The 13,433-nt window shown below is 31.2% G+C and overlaps 2 protein-coding genes across 3 annotated transcripts in view; one reads left to right on the forward strand and one right to left on the reverse strand.

Moving 5' to 3' along the window:
• The window catches only part of LOC111631389 (nuclear pore complex protein NUP1-like), a 22,363-nt gene extending 12,187 nt beyond the window's left edge, over positions 1-10,176 (forward strand). Inside the window, exon 2 of the mRNA XM_023375620.1 lies at positions 7,529-10,176. Coding sequence (XP_023231388.1) covers positions 7,595-9,343 — 1,749 coding nt within the window. The 5' untranslated portion in view covers positions 7,529-7,594 and the 3' untranslated portion in view covers positions 9,344-10,176. The remainder of the gene's footprint in view (positions 1-7,528) is intronic.
• The window catches only part of LOC111631391 (acetylcholine receptor subunit alpha-like), a 21,657-nt gene continuing 13,481 nt past the window's right edge, over positions 5,258-13,433 (reverse strand). For both annotated transcript variants that reach the window (XM_023375626.1, XM_023375627.1), the window contains 3 exons: positions 6,582-6,762; positions 5,698-6,507; positions 5,258-5,488 (listed from right to left, as the gene is read on the reverse strand). In XM_023375626.1, the coding sequence (XP_023231394.1) occupies positions 5,291-5,488; positions 5,698-6,507; positions 6,582-6,762 (1,189 nt within the window). In that variant the 3' untranslated portion in view covers positions 5,258-5,290. The remainder of the gene's footprint in view (positions 5,489-5,697; positions 6,508-6,581; positions 6,763-13,433) is intronic.

Genomic DNA, 13,433 nt, shown 5'->3' on the forward strand with positions numbered 1-13,433 from the left:
GGGTCGACTGTATTTTCATTCTAAAACCAAAAAGAAAAATTAAATTATGTTAATTATTTCATTTAAAAAATGGTAATAGATATTCTAATTATAATAAATTGATTCATTTTTGATAATTTGAGTTTTGTTTCTTTCAAAGAAATTCAATTTGCATATTTTTATTAATGCCATTTTATAGATAATATGTAAATTAAAAAAAGTTTTTTTGGGGGTTATTCCATTTAGAAAAAGTAAGTATCGGTTTTGTCATTAGCAGAAAATGTCAGGAAGTAATGTCATAATGGTGAACTAACCGACAACAGGGAATGTGATGACGATGTGAAGTTATTTGGACGGTGCGTGATACAATGTCGATAGTTTTCTACATGCAGCACTTCTACTCTTAGGAAGAAAAAAAAATTATATATATATATAAAATTAAATTATTTGACCTTCTATATATATATAAAAAAAAAATATGACAGAAAATCAATAATTTTATCTAACAAGTTAAACGGCTTTTAATCGAAAGTATACAAAGAGAGAGAGAGAATTATGCAAATGCAAGAATTTTATTTTCATTTATTCATAAATTCCCCAAAAAATAATTTAAGAAGAAAGAAATATTTCTTCTCATTTGCATATTAGCATATAAAATCGACTCATCCCAATATCGAATCTCCCCTACTGAAGTCTGCCCAGAATGGACTAAACCACGACATGACTCACAATTGTGACTGTGACGTGTGAGTAATGGGAAAAGTGGACGCTGCAGCTGTGACTATCGATACAGTGACGTGTTCACCTTCGTCTGAATATCAGATCAGAACAAACAAAGATTTATGAAAGACTGACAATGTAAATTTAACTGTGTTTTTTTCCCCCCCTCCCTTCCTTCCCGATCCATTTTGACATAACCATAATTATAACTCAGTTTGTATTGTATTATATATATAACGTCATTTATACATAATTTATTATTACAATATCATCGATAGTAAAGAAAAGAAAAAAAAAGTATTTTTATGTAAACTACCTAAAATTTTATAAATAAAAACTTTTCTTTTAAAAAAAAATTTTTAACCAATGAAAGACTTTAAGTGGTGACTCGTAACCAATCAGATCGGCGGATAATGAAGAAAAACGAATAAAAAAATTTGAATTTTTCATTGATCGTTTTTAAGGAGCGGATAGAAAATCGATTAACAAAATTGGTAAATTTTTAATTACAGGACTTTTGAGATAAATTAACAAAGTTTTAAAATGTACGGATTTATTATTAAACTTACCATAAAAATGATGAAAAGAGGATGTATCTGGCGATAAAAACTTGTATTTTCCCCGCTGTCAATATATATAGAGAAAGTAGATGGTTTTATTACTTTGGTCCAAATGAGTCATACTCTGTAACGTGGTTTGTGCTGTGCTTTATCAGTGTCATTGACATATGGATGTGTCAGGACAGTTATTAACATAAAGCAAAATTCTAAACTGGAATTAATGAAATTACAAACAATGAACTCTTCCAAGCATAAATATTAAAAGGGAGAAAAAGCATAGAACTGATAATAGGAAACTTGATAAATACCTTCTATGATAAGCAAGGGGCTTTTCTCTTTTCCATTATTAACAACTTTTATATTAATGCCGGAGGATTTTCTTGATAAAACTTAGTTAAATTATATATTTTTTGATGAAAATTTATTTGAAAAATTATAATTTTCTGCCTGTCTCCGTTTGAGTAAAACCAGATGTTGATTAAATTAGTTTCAACAAAAATCGATACTCTCTTTGTAAGCACGAATTTTTTTTTTTTGTACAAATATTAAAATTTATATATTAATGATTAAACTTGATAATGAAGTAAAACTTTAAAAAAATAAATTGTATTTTTTTTTTAATTTTTTTTTTAGTTTGAGAAACTTCAAAACTGCTAAAGTAGAAATTCCAATTTCTCTGAAGCGACCCAACAAAATTTTTTTTCGAGAAGGAAAAAATACATTAGAAAGGAAGGGAATTAAAAAACTTAAATCGATTTTTTCGTTAAATTCGAAATTTAGAAAGAAAACAAAAATTTGAAAAGAAACATTTTAAAAATGAAGCCAGCTCTTTTTTCCGCTTTAAAAGCGGAGAGGCAGATGAATGTTTTTTTTTTCAGTTTTACTAAATTAAATAATTATAAGTTTATGCTCTTTGTAAATGTTAAATTATTACTTGCCATTATGTATAAAAATTACCGGATCAAGCTATTCCTGATAGTTTTGGGTGTTACCTAAAACTACCACGTAACTGTTAAGTGAAATTGTGCGTTGTCAAGCGTAACATCTCAATCTGAAGAAGCAACAAATTATGATTTCTCCAGTAGTAGTAGTGTTAAGTACTTCACCCGTTCAGGCCAGATACGGTACCAGACGGCAAAACAGGTTAGAAGTCCACATTACCCCCGAGGGGTCAATAGTGAATAGGGAAGCTGGCCTACTATTCGGTCCACTGAAAATGTTCTTCCTGTCTTCATTGTAAAGTTCACCTTCCTTTCCATCACCAACCAGATCAAGGTTAGAAGTGCACAATGGAAACCAGAGTTAGACGTAAAGAAAAAATGATTGATATGCAAGACAGTGAAAGAGATAGAGAATGAAAAAAAAGGAGGCAGTGAAAAAAAAAAAGCAAAAGGCCATTCAACTTTGCTTGTTATTGAAGAGTGAAGTTGTGGCAATGTTCTTCAAGTTCAGTGTTTCCCAGGCTTTACTGTCTGTCTGTATATGACCAGCGGGGAGCTGACTCGTCATGCATCAAGAATAAAAGTTTTTTTTTTCTCCCTATATATAAGAGTTTACAATACACCTTGAATGCATATTGGTGAACGTCTGCGGCCCGTTGTTCATCTTCGTTTAACGAGGTCAATGGCGAATGAAACAAATATATGACAAAGGTCACAACTTATCTCGATAGATAGGAAAACCTATATATTTCTATGTCGGGAAGATGTTTTTTAAATGATAATTTCATGTCTTTTTTCGAAATACAGCGAATTTTCTCTATTTCGAAATGAAGACCTTTCGGTGTTATAATTGAGAGGAAGAAAAGAGAGATAATTCATCCGCAAGTAAAAATAAGATTTTAATATAAAAAAAATCCGGGTGATTTTTATTGGAAAAATTTTAATGATTCATTTTTATAGTAATAGATGGAAGCACGTGTATTACGTTTAATATATTAATAAGAGCGGATAATTTATTTCTCCTTAAAATATAATAATATAATTATGTAAAATTAAAATTCCGAAAAGAAAATATATGAATAAAGTTTACGAAGAAAACAAATAACGTTCGATATATCATTGTAACAGCTGACCTTGAAAACCAAGAAACCTTCGCTATTGGTCAAGAAAATTTTTCAAATAGTGTACATGGCTCCTCCTACACTAGTATATTTCGCCATCTGTTGGCCGATAACTAATTTAAGACAATATTGTAATAACAACAATAGGTTATGTGTTATTATATATAGTATATATTTCGTCCATAAATTTATATACATTTTTTTAAAAAATATATATAATTGAGATTAATTATATAATTCTAAATTAAATTAATTTTATAATTATTTAATAATTCGAAAATTTTATTACTTTACAACGAAAAAGATTTATTATTATTAAACTCTTAAAAGAATTTTTTTTCTCATATTTAATTAAACAATGAAAAGTACTTATCTTCCAAGGTCAGACAATATAAATTTTTAGTAGTAAACCAAATAAATTCTTGGAAATCACAGCTATTTTGTGTTGTTAAACCTTCAGTAATGCATATACTGTATCTTTACCTCCCAATCATTTTTATTGTCATTTCTGACTAATCGTCTCTTTATATATATTATTAAAAAAACCTGTTCGTGCAGTGGTCAAGCAGGTTTGGATAAGTTTTAGAGGTTACCTGGATCCATTTTTTATTTATAACATTGTTAAATCTATAATGCAGTATATTTAATGCATTGTCTGGAATTTTTTAATATATCGAAAAAGATTATTCATCTTTCTCTCTCTTATTTTTTTCTTTCTTCTTTCAGAAATGCCGCGGGATGATCGTAATTTTATTCTTTTTTTAACAATACTTTTAAGTGTATATCATGGTAGAAACCATTTAAAAACTAATGGTAATTATCGTTTTGGTTAATCATCTAGACAACTATGGATGCTGGGATTTAGTCCCAAAAGATAAATAATGAGAATCGTGTCTAACGTTGATGTTTAAATCTCTCAAATTAAAATCTCGCATGACATATAGTGGGATGAATAATTAAAAATTTTAATTAGCCTTTTAAAAATTATTTGCATTTGGTAAATATAAATACACCATTCTATTACGCTTATATTTAATAATGTCGGAAAATTTTTAGATTAAAGAAAATAGCTAATTTTTCAGTTGTACTTTATATAAAAGAAAGGGGGTGGTGGGGAAAATAAAGATTGCTTACATTTTTTTTTTCTACTCTAATGCGCTATATTATCCATCAAAATTCTGCATTAAGATAAAGCTTCAACTATAAATCAATACGCGCTGATTTATTTAAAAAATATTTATGATACATATTCAGCGATAAAACGCAATAATATAAATCATGTCTGGGAAGCAGTAATAACCAAATTAATGGAATATCGATTCGTTTAGTATTCCGCACTGATGCTGCCATCTATTAGCCGAAATTTAAACTAACATTTAAACATTTTTTTTAAATATAAAGTGTTAAAATAAAGATTATAAGATACTTATAGCTTATTTATTTGTTTTTATTATTATAATTGATAACATTATCTTAATAAATTTGTAAAAAAAATTAAAATGTTAGTTTAAGCTTATTATCTTTTTTTTGTTTTTTCTTTTCTTTCGCCCCTCTGTATCTAAAGTTTTAATTACTTTTCATATCAAACTTTGCAGTTTATTAAACAAATTACAACATTTAGTATGACGTAAAAACGTATCAGTACAATTTTTCCTTTTATCAGAACGCCATCTGGTGTTCATTATAATAAGCACATTTAAAAACAAAAAAAAATAAAAAAATATATTACCGAATTTAATAACAGAAGGAAAGATTAGAGAGAGAGAGAGAGAAAGAGAGGGAGACCAGACGGAATTAATTATTAATTTAAATACAATTGAATACTTTAATTAATTAAAGTGAGAATGAATTTTAATTAAAAGACGAAAGAATAAATATTTTCTTTAATAAATCTTTTATTGGTAAAATCATTATATAACTGAAAACTTTTCCTATTCTACTAAATTATAGATTTTATTTTGCATAGAATTTATGAATGCCTTCTGTTTTGATGGACGGTTTCTGTTGCTACTACTTTGGATAATGCAAAATCTATGGGCTTCCTAGTGTCGTATAACATGGGTGCGTGAAGTATTATTCCACAAGTACCAACCATAACAGCGATTGTGAAAATTAAAAGGAACAAGCGATCTAGAACCATTGCCACATATTTCCAATCTTCTTTCACCTAAAATTTAAATATAAATTTTTATCGCACTTTGTAAAATACTGAAAATTCTATATCATAATATTTAATTGATAATCTGTAATGTGATTAATTATCTGATAACGGAGGCAAAAGTATTTTTTTTTTCTAGCGCAAGATAAGATAATTCTACAGCACAATTAAGTTAATTATAGATGATTTCTTTAAGATAGATTTTTTTTTTCACTTACGTTGATATGCTCTTCGTATCTTTTAGTGTGATCGGCGATGCAATGGACAGAATACAAAGCTCTTTGAAATTCTGGGCAGAAATGGAGTCTTCTTTGTCCTATTGGGCTGTGTTCTTCTATAATGGGCAGTTCCATGGTATTCGATGGGCCGTGTATCCTACATCCACCGTTAAATGGTCTTCCTAAGCTGAAATCTAAACTAGTCCTAGGTGAATAATCTTCGTTTCTATGATAATATCGAAGGTTTTCAGAAGAAGGATAAGCGGGTCTCTTCATGAATAAAAGTCTTGGAAGAACATGTAAGAATACTCGCCTCACCCAAGGCGCCATTTTGTGTGTGGAAGATGTTCGGAAATGAACGTTGAGAACGACCACAGTCACACAAATGGATAAAGTCACCAATATCATTGTAAAAAGTAAATATTTTCCTAACAACGGGACAACTAACGAGGTGGGAGGAATTATTTCTGCTAATAATAGAAAAAATACAGTTAGCGATAACAGGATAGAGATACTAAGTGTCACTTTCTCTCCGCTGTCGGAGGGCAAATAAAATACCAAGACTGTCAGAAATGATATTCCCATGCATGGAACAATCAAGTTGACTGTATAGAAGAGAGTTTTCCTTCTCATGCTGATATTGAAAGTAATATCGACATAAGGTTCTACACAGCAGGTGTAATACTTCTCATTTCGTACTGCCGGAACATCTAATATGTCCCATTCCACACTCAGATAGAATTCTGATAAATCGATACCGATTTTCACTAAACTCGTATCCGAAACTTCATCCCTGTGCCGTAAATCTACCTGGAATACCAATTTATCCGCTTCAGTTGTGGTACTCAGAGGCAACAGAGATTAAGCAGTGTTTTTACACGTACCTTAAATCCGTCGTAAGTCCAAGATCCGAATTTCATAACGCATGTTTGTTCGTCGAAAGGGAAGAACTCAACGTCTATCTCGCAAGAACTTTTATATATTGCCGGCGGTTTCCATCGAATCATGCCATTATGATCTAATTGGGCTTTAGTTTCTAGTGTCACTTCGAAATTACCGTCGGCACTAAAAGTAAAAGTAAAAGTAAAATTTAAAAAATAAAATAAAATGAAATACTTCCAATTAAATCCATTACAGATATTTAAGTTTCTGCATTTTATGATGAATATATCGAACTTATAAATATGAACTGTCTAGTAATTAATGTTCCGAGATGAACATAACTCATCGATTATCGATAACGAAAACAATTCAGTTTTTAGATAAAAAATAATTGTTTAATAAAGCGATATTCATTATTTTTCTTTCTTTTTTTTCGTGCTTTCGTGACTGAAAAATTAAAAAGTTTTCACTAGTTCTCTAGAGCAGAAAACCCTTCTGTTTAGTTCCCTAGAGCAGAAAACGCCTCTGTTTAATCCCCTAGAGCAGAAAACCCTTCTGTTTAGTACAATAGAGCAGAAAACCCTTCTGTTTAGTACAATAGAGCNTATACGTCACTATCAATTTTACGTCAATTATTGTGTGGCAAGGAAATATACGAATTTTATATCAGTACAATTGTATCAATGAAATACAAGCTAAGTATAGAAAATTTGAAAATTCACATTTATTTCAAATACTGTGTAATAATTCCACCATTTAAATTCACGAAATTTTGAAATGATGAAAATTTGAAAATAATCCTGCTTTCTATTGATATTTAAATCTATGATGTGTTGTGTTATAGCATGAACTATTGTAGTAATTTTTAAGTAAATTATTTCATTCATTGGTATAATTTTTGGTGTCACAGTGTAAGTAAATGCAATAATTCATTTTTTATTTTATCTAGGGTTATCCACCAGAATATGGTTTAGGTGGACCACCAAAATCTGGCTTACCTGGTCATAATTCTGGAATGAATCAGATGTTTGATACTCAATATACATTTCCAACTCAAAATCCACAAATTGCTACTTATAATGGCCATTTATTGCCAATTGATCGTGTCAATATGACGCCAAATATAATGGCCGAAGAAGGTTTAGGTGATTTTGGTCCGTCGAGACATCAAGTAATGAACAGTCGTCTTAAATCTATGATACAAAATCGCCAAAGTCAAAAAGAACAAGGACATACAATAACAGCTAGCCCATTCCACAATCAACATCCTGTTCCCTCACACAGTCCATCTGGTCAGACATTCTTAAATCAGCATCCTTCTGGTTCTGTTGGAGGAATTCATACATATGATCATTCTTCTTCATTTTTAAGTCAACCAACTGTTCATCAACCACTTTCATCCACATCAGAACAAATGAGAGGCTTATCACATACTCCACCTGCTGATCTTGCAGCTCTCTGGTCAAGGGGACCTTCTCCATTACAACAAAGCCAAATGACAGCAAGTGATAATTCTGGTGACATTTCTCAGTTTCAGAAGGGAGATCCAAAAAATGAAAGGGCTTTCTCTACAAGTGAATCACTTACAGAATTTCATCAGAACAATGAATCGGGTCCCGATCAGCCCATTGGTTATCTTGAGGAACACCAAGACACGTCAAATGGAATGAACTTTGGTGCCTTTTATGGCCAGGGTAATTCAAGGAGAGAAAATGAAAATTCAACAGTGGAGCAGCTTTACAGATCTGAAGATCAAAAGCATAGTGTTACTATACAAGAGTCAAGCACTATTTCTGAAAAATTTTCTGCACAGCCAATTGAACAACAAAATCTTAGTAATCAGTTTATTCATCCTTCTTCATCATCATCTAGTACTGGACCATTTGCATCAATAGTAACAAGTCAGTCATCAATGCCATCTGTTTCTTCGCCATATACAATGTCTTCTGGAAACCAAGTTGCAAATTGTACCACTGTTTTGTCACCTGAATCCTCATCCCCTATAGGATCAGAACAAGTGCCAACTTCATATGCTACCAGTTCCTCCTCTTCACCTAGAGTCTTTGAGAATGCATCGGAAGGAAGACAGACAGAGGTGAACAATGCTACTGCTTCCACCCCCACTGGTAGCGTGGGATGTGGAACAAATACTGATGAATCCATGGAGTCACAGCCTTTTTTATTGAATACGACCACATCTATGAATACATTTACAAATATTATCAATACATTTAATCTTGCTTCTTCGCCAATTTCCTACACAGTTTCTTCCATTTCTACAGCACTTCCACCTGTTTCTATATTTAGTTCTGGGCACTCTGTGATAGTGAGTGCATCCTCTACCAGCCCAGAACTAAAATCCTCACAGTTTCAGTCTCATTCTACTCCTAACATTACATCTCCTCTGACGGGGGGAGGCCAACTAGTGTCAGACATAGATGGTGGTCGTATCCGTGGCTCTTATGGACCAGATTTTTTTGCCAGTACAATTGGCCTACCCCCGTCGCTTTCTTCCCCTACCAAAGCAAACTTAGCAGCCACAGCTTTATCTTCTGTGCCAGTGTCTTCATCTGTTGCTCTTCTTGGTGGCTCACCTAATCCCATCCTTTTTCCCCTTCCCAGCCTGCAAGACCAGGGTTGGTGGGGACATTTGGAACGGCTCAAGACTAGTGCCACCAAGATGGAAGTGCCTCCTAGTGACTGTTACGGGAATGAGGATCATTCTTCAAGCCCCACCCTAGCCACCCTGCCTGCCTCACTCTAGGCCATCCTGAATACAGTATTTGAACTCAGGGTGCTATATTGTTGCGTCCAGCAACAGTACATCAGTATCGGACAGTGTTTGTTCGGTGTATGAGTAGTTCTCAAGCGTAGTATTACTTATGATTACTGAAGTCACAAAAAAAAGGCGATCTCAAGAATTCACTATCTTTTTCCAACAAAAGTTATTGGTAGTTTTTTTAATGGAAGTAAATGCAAGATGAATGAGAATACAAGCAGAATTTTTAAACGTAGGAGTGTACTTTTTACATAGTCTTTTAACGGGTGTCACAATTTTGTAGAGTTTCTACTCATTTATTTTTAACAGCACTTATATTTGCCAACCATTTATGTCTACCTCATTGTATGCTCCTCTGCATGCACATATTAATATTACTTGAACTGTTTTTTTTTTTTTCGTTTTCTTTTTTTTTTATAGTGGGGGTCAATTTTTAGTTTTTATTTAGCCAAAAGTAGAATCCCTTCCTACATGGGGTTTTTGTTCTAAACTCAGGGAGCTCGTGGGGATCAACACACTATTTTTTTCTGTTTATAAGCATCGTCTTTTTTTTTTTTTTTATTAGTCGAATTGTTCTTATTTGCTTGTACAATTATTATTTTATTATTATTATTTTTTCTTTGAATTTTTTTGTTGACGTGAAAATTGTGTGCCCGGAATAACATCACAAATGTAGATTCAGGTCACAATCTAGTTAATGAAATTATATGACAGCACTTTTTGCTGTACTGGCATTTTACAAGATGTGCCATAATACTTTCTAATACTGCTCTCAGGTTTGAATGTGTGAGAATAAAACATTTTTTTCCAAAGACATATTTTCATAGTCAATTGCTTACAAATCATTACATAAGATTTTAATTTTTATTGTTTTTTTATACAGATACTGTATATATATATATATAATCCTTAATATTATAAGTCAGTACAGGGATACACGTAGAGAAATGCCCATAAACAGTTACTAAGTAACTTTTTATCAATTATTTTTTGTTTTTGTTTTTTTAAACAGTGACAAACGAGTGACAAGCGTTGACATTCGTATGTCAGTTTGCTGAAAAATCGTTAAAAATTATTAATCGACTGTTTTTTTAAGTACAGTACATCACAATATTTATCGCACAGTATTATACAATACCTTTTTTTTTTTTAAATATACAAACCTACAATTTTATATATTTTTTAATTTATACTTTAACATAGGAAGNCTACTCTTAGGAAGAAAAAAAAATTATATATATATATAAAATTAAATTATTTGACCTTCTATATATATATAAAAAAAAAATATGACAGAAAATCAATAATTTTATCTAACAAGTTAAACGGCTTTTAATCGAAAGTATACAAAGAGAGAGAGAGAATTATGCAAATGCAAGAATTTTATTTTCATTTATTCATAAATTCCCCAAAAAATAATTTAAGAAGAAAGAAATATTTCTTCTCATTTGCATATTAGCATATAAAATCGACTCATCCCAATATCGAATCTCCCCTACTGAAGTCTGCCCAGAATGGACTAAACCACGACATGACTCACAATTGTGACTGTGACGTGTGAGTAATGGGAAAAGTGGACGCTGCAGCTGTGACTATCGATACAGTGACGTGTTCACCTTCGTCTGAATATCAGATCAGAACAAACAAAGATTTATGAAAGACTGACAATGTAAATTTAACTGTGTTTTTTTCCCCCCTCCCTTCCTTCCCGATCCATTTTGACATAACCATAATTATAACTCAGTTTGTATTGTATTATATATATAACGTCATTTATACATAATTTATTATTACAATATCATCGATAGTAAAGAAAAGAAAAAAAAAGTATTTTTATGTAAACTACCTAAAATTTTATAAATAAAAACTTTTCTTTTAAAAAAAAATTTTTAACCAATGAAAGACTTTAAGTGGTGACTCGTAACCAATCAGATCGGCGGATAATGAAGAAAAACGAATAAAAAAATTTGAATTTTTCATTGATCGTTTTTAAGGAGCGGATAGAAAATCGATTAACAAAATTGGTAAATTTTTAATTACAGGACTTTTGAGATAAATTAACAAAGTTTTAAAATGTACGGATTTATTATTAAACTTACCATAAAAATGATGAAAAGAGGATGTATCTGGCGATAAAAACTTGTATTTTCCCCGCTGTCAATATATATAGAGAAAGTAGATGGTTTTATTACTTTGGTCCAAATGAGTCATACTCTGTAACGTGGTTTGTGCTGTGCTTTATCAGTGTCATTGACATATGGATGTGTCAGGACAGTTATTAACATAAAGCAAAATTCTAAACTGGAATTAATGAAATTACAAACAATGAACTCTTCCAAGCATAAATATTAAAAGGGAGAAAAAGCATAGAACTGATAATAGGAAACTTGATAAATACCTTCTATGATAAGCAAGGGGCTTTTCTCTTTTCCATTATTAACAACTTTTATATTAATGCCGGAGGATTTTCTTGATAAAACTTAGTTAAATTATATATTTTTTGATGAAAATTTATTTGAAAAATTATAATTTTCTGCCTGTCTCCGTTTGAGTAAAACCAGATGTTGATTAAATTAGTTTCAACAAAAATCGATACTCTCTTTGTAAGCACGAATTTTCCTTCCCCCCTCCCAAGATAGGAAATGAGTCTGTAAAGCTTATTATAGTCGACTAGAAGTTTACGTAAGGTTATTGATCATCTATTCCTTAACCATTCGTAAATCTGTGGGTAATTAAGTGCTAAATGAACCACACACATCGCCCAAGCCCAAAATGTCCAGGGAAAACAAATATCGATTTCTTCACTACAGTAGAATTTATGGGTTCTTTGATCCGAATAAAAAAAAAAGAAAGTTTTTGATAAATATGTTAAATCTTGTTTCTTTTAATATTCGAAAATTTTTAAATCTTAAAATAAATGATGTGCTTCGGTGTTGTTTTTTTTTTCTTCTTTTTAAAAGAAAAAGAAAAGATTAAGCGCCATTTAAAAAACAGTCACGTGTATTTTAGTAAGTAAATTTAATTTCTAAATTACATTAGATACATACAAAAATTTATATATATATATATACATTTTAATTATATACAGTAAATTATTTTGGGTTTTGCTTTTTTAATTTTAAAACATCGTTGTGTCACTTTATTAAAATTCTGAATTTGTTTCAAGTTTTGCGCCCGCTCGACTTGGTTCCGTATATATATATATATTTTTCTCCCTCCCTGTCGTTCCGTGTAAAGAAAGGAATTAATTTTTTTTTTCCTGTAAAAAAATTCCAGCAGATAACTATTACGGGATTACTTTCAAAGCTTTGAGTAACAGTTGATTTTTGAAGTAATAACAAGAAGGACTTCAGAGGTGGAGATTGGAGAGCATTCTTCCTGACAGCTTCAACTCTGCCCTGCTTAACAATGGAGAACGCCTCGGGCCTTACTCCGATGACAAACACTTCTCATAACTGCACTTCACTAGAATGAAACTTTGTAACTGCTGAAGAGAAAATAATCGATTGCTAACGAAGTGGAAATCATTACTCTTATTCCGATATCATGCCGGAATTTACGAAGTATTTCCGATATCGTTTAATTTCGTTAACGTTTAAAAATTAACTCTACTATTTTTTTTTTTATTCGTTTTTTTCCGATGTGAAAACGAAAGTAAAACGGTTGGGTTGAAAAACGAAAGTGGTGTCTTTGACTGCACAACTTAGAACACATTTCTTTGTAAATTTTCTGTCCAACAGCTGCTATTGATGGAACAGGTCATGGTCTTTTGTCCAGCATGCCTGGTTGACCGTCTATGCCCAACAACCCAATGGCATGGGTCATACTTGGATCTAACCCTGTACCTGGGTGCGGCCGTAACAATAGTTATACAAAGAATAGTTTTCTAGAACCCAACTGGCTGGTTTCAAATTAAGATAACTTTCTTCATTTGTATCTATTTCTGAGTTTGCTTGTCAAAACTATTGTTGCTTTTATTTTGATTTTTGGAGTAAATATATATGTTTATTTGTCGATTTTATATCTGTTTTTAAGAACATTTTTAAAAATATCTATTTTTTTTTTTTTTTTTTAT

Source organism: Centruroides sculpturatus, unplaced genomic scaffold (assembly GCF_000671375.1).
Source record: "Centruroides sculpturatus isolate CEXI.00-Female unplaced genomic scaffold, Cexi_2.0 scaffold479, whole genome shotgun sequence".
Lineage (NCBI taxonomy): Eukaryota > Metazoa > Arthropoda > Arachnida > Scorpiones > Buthidae > Centruroides > Centruroides sculpturatus.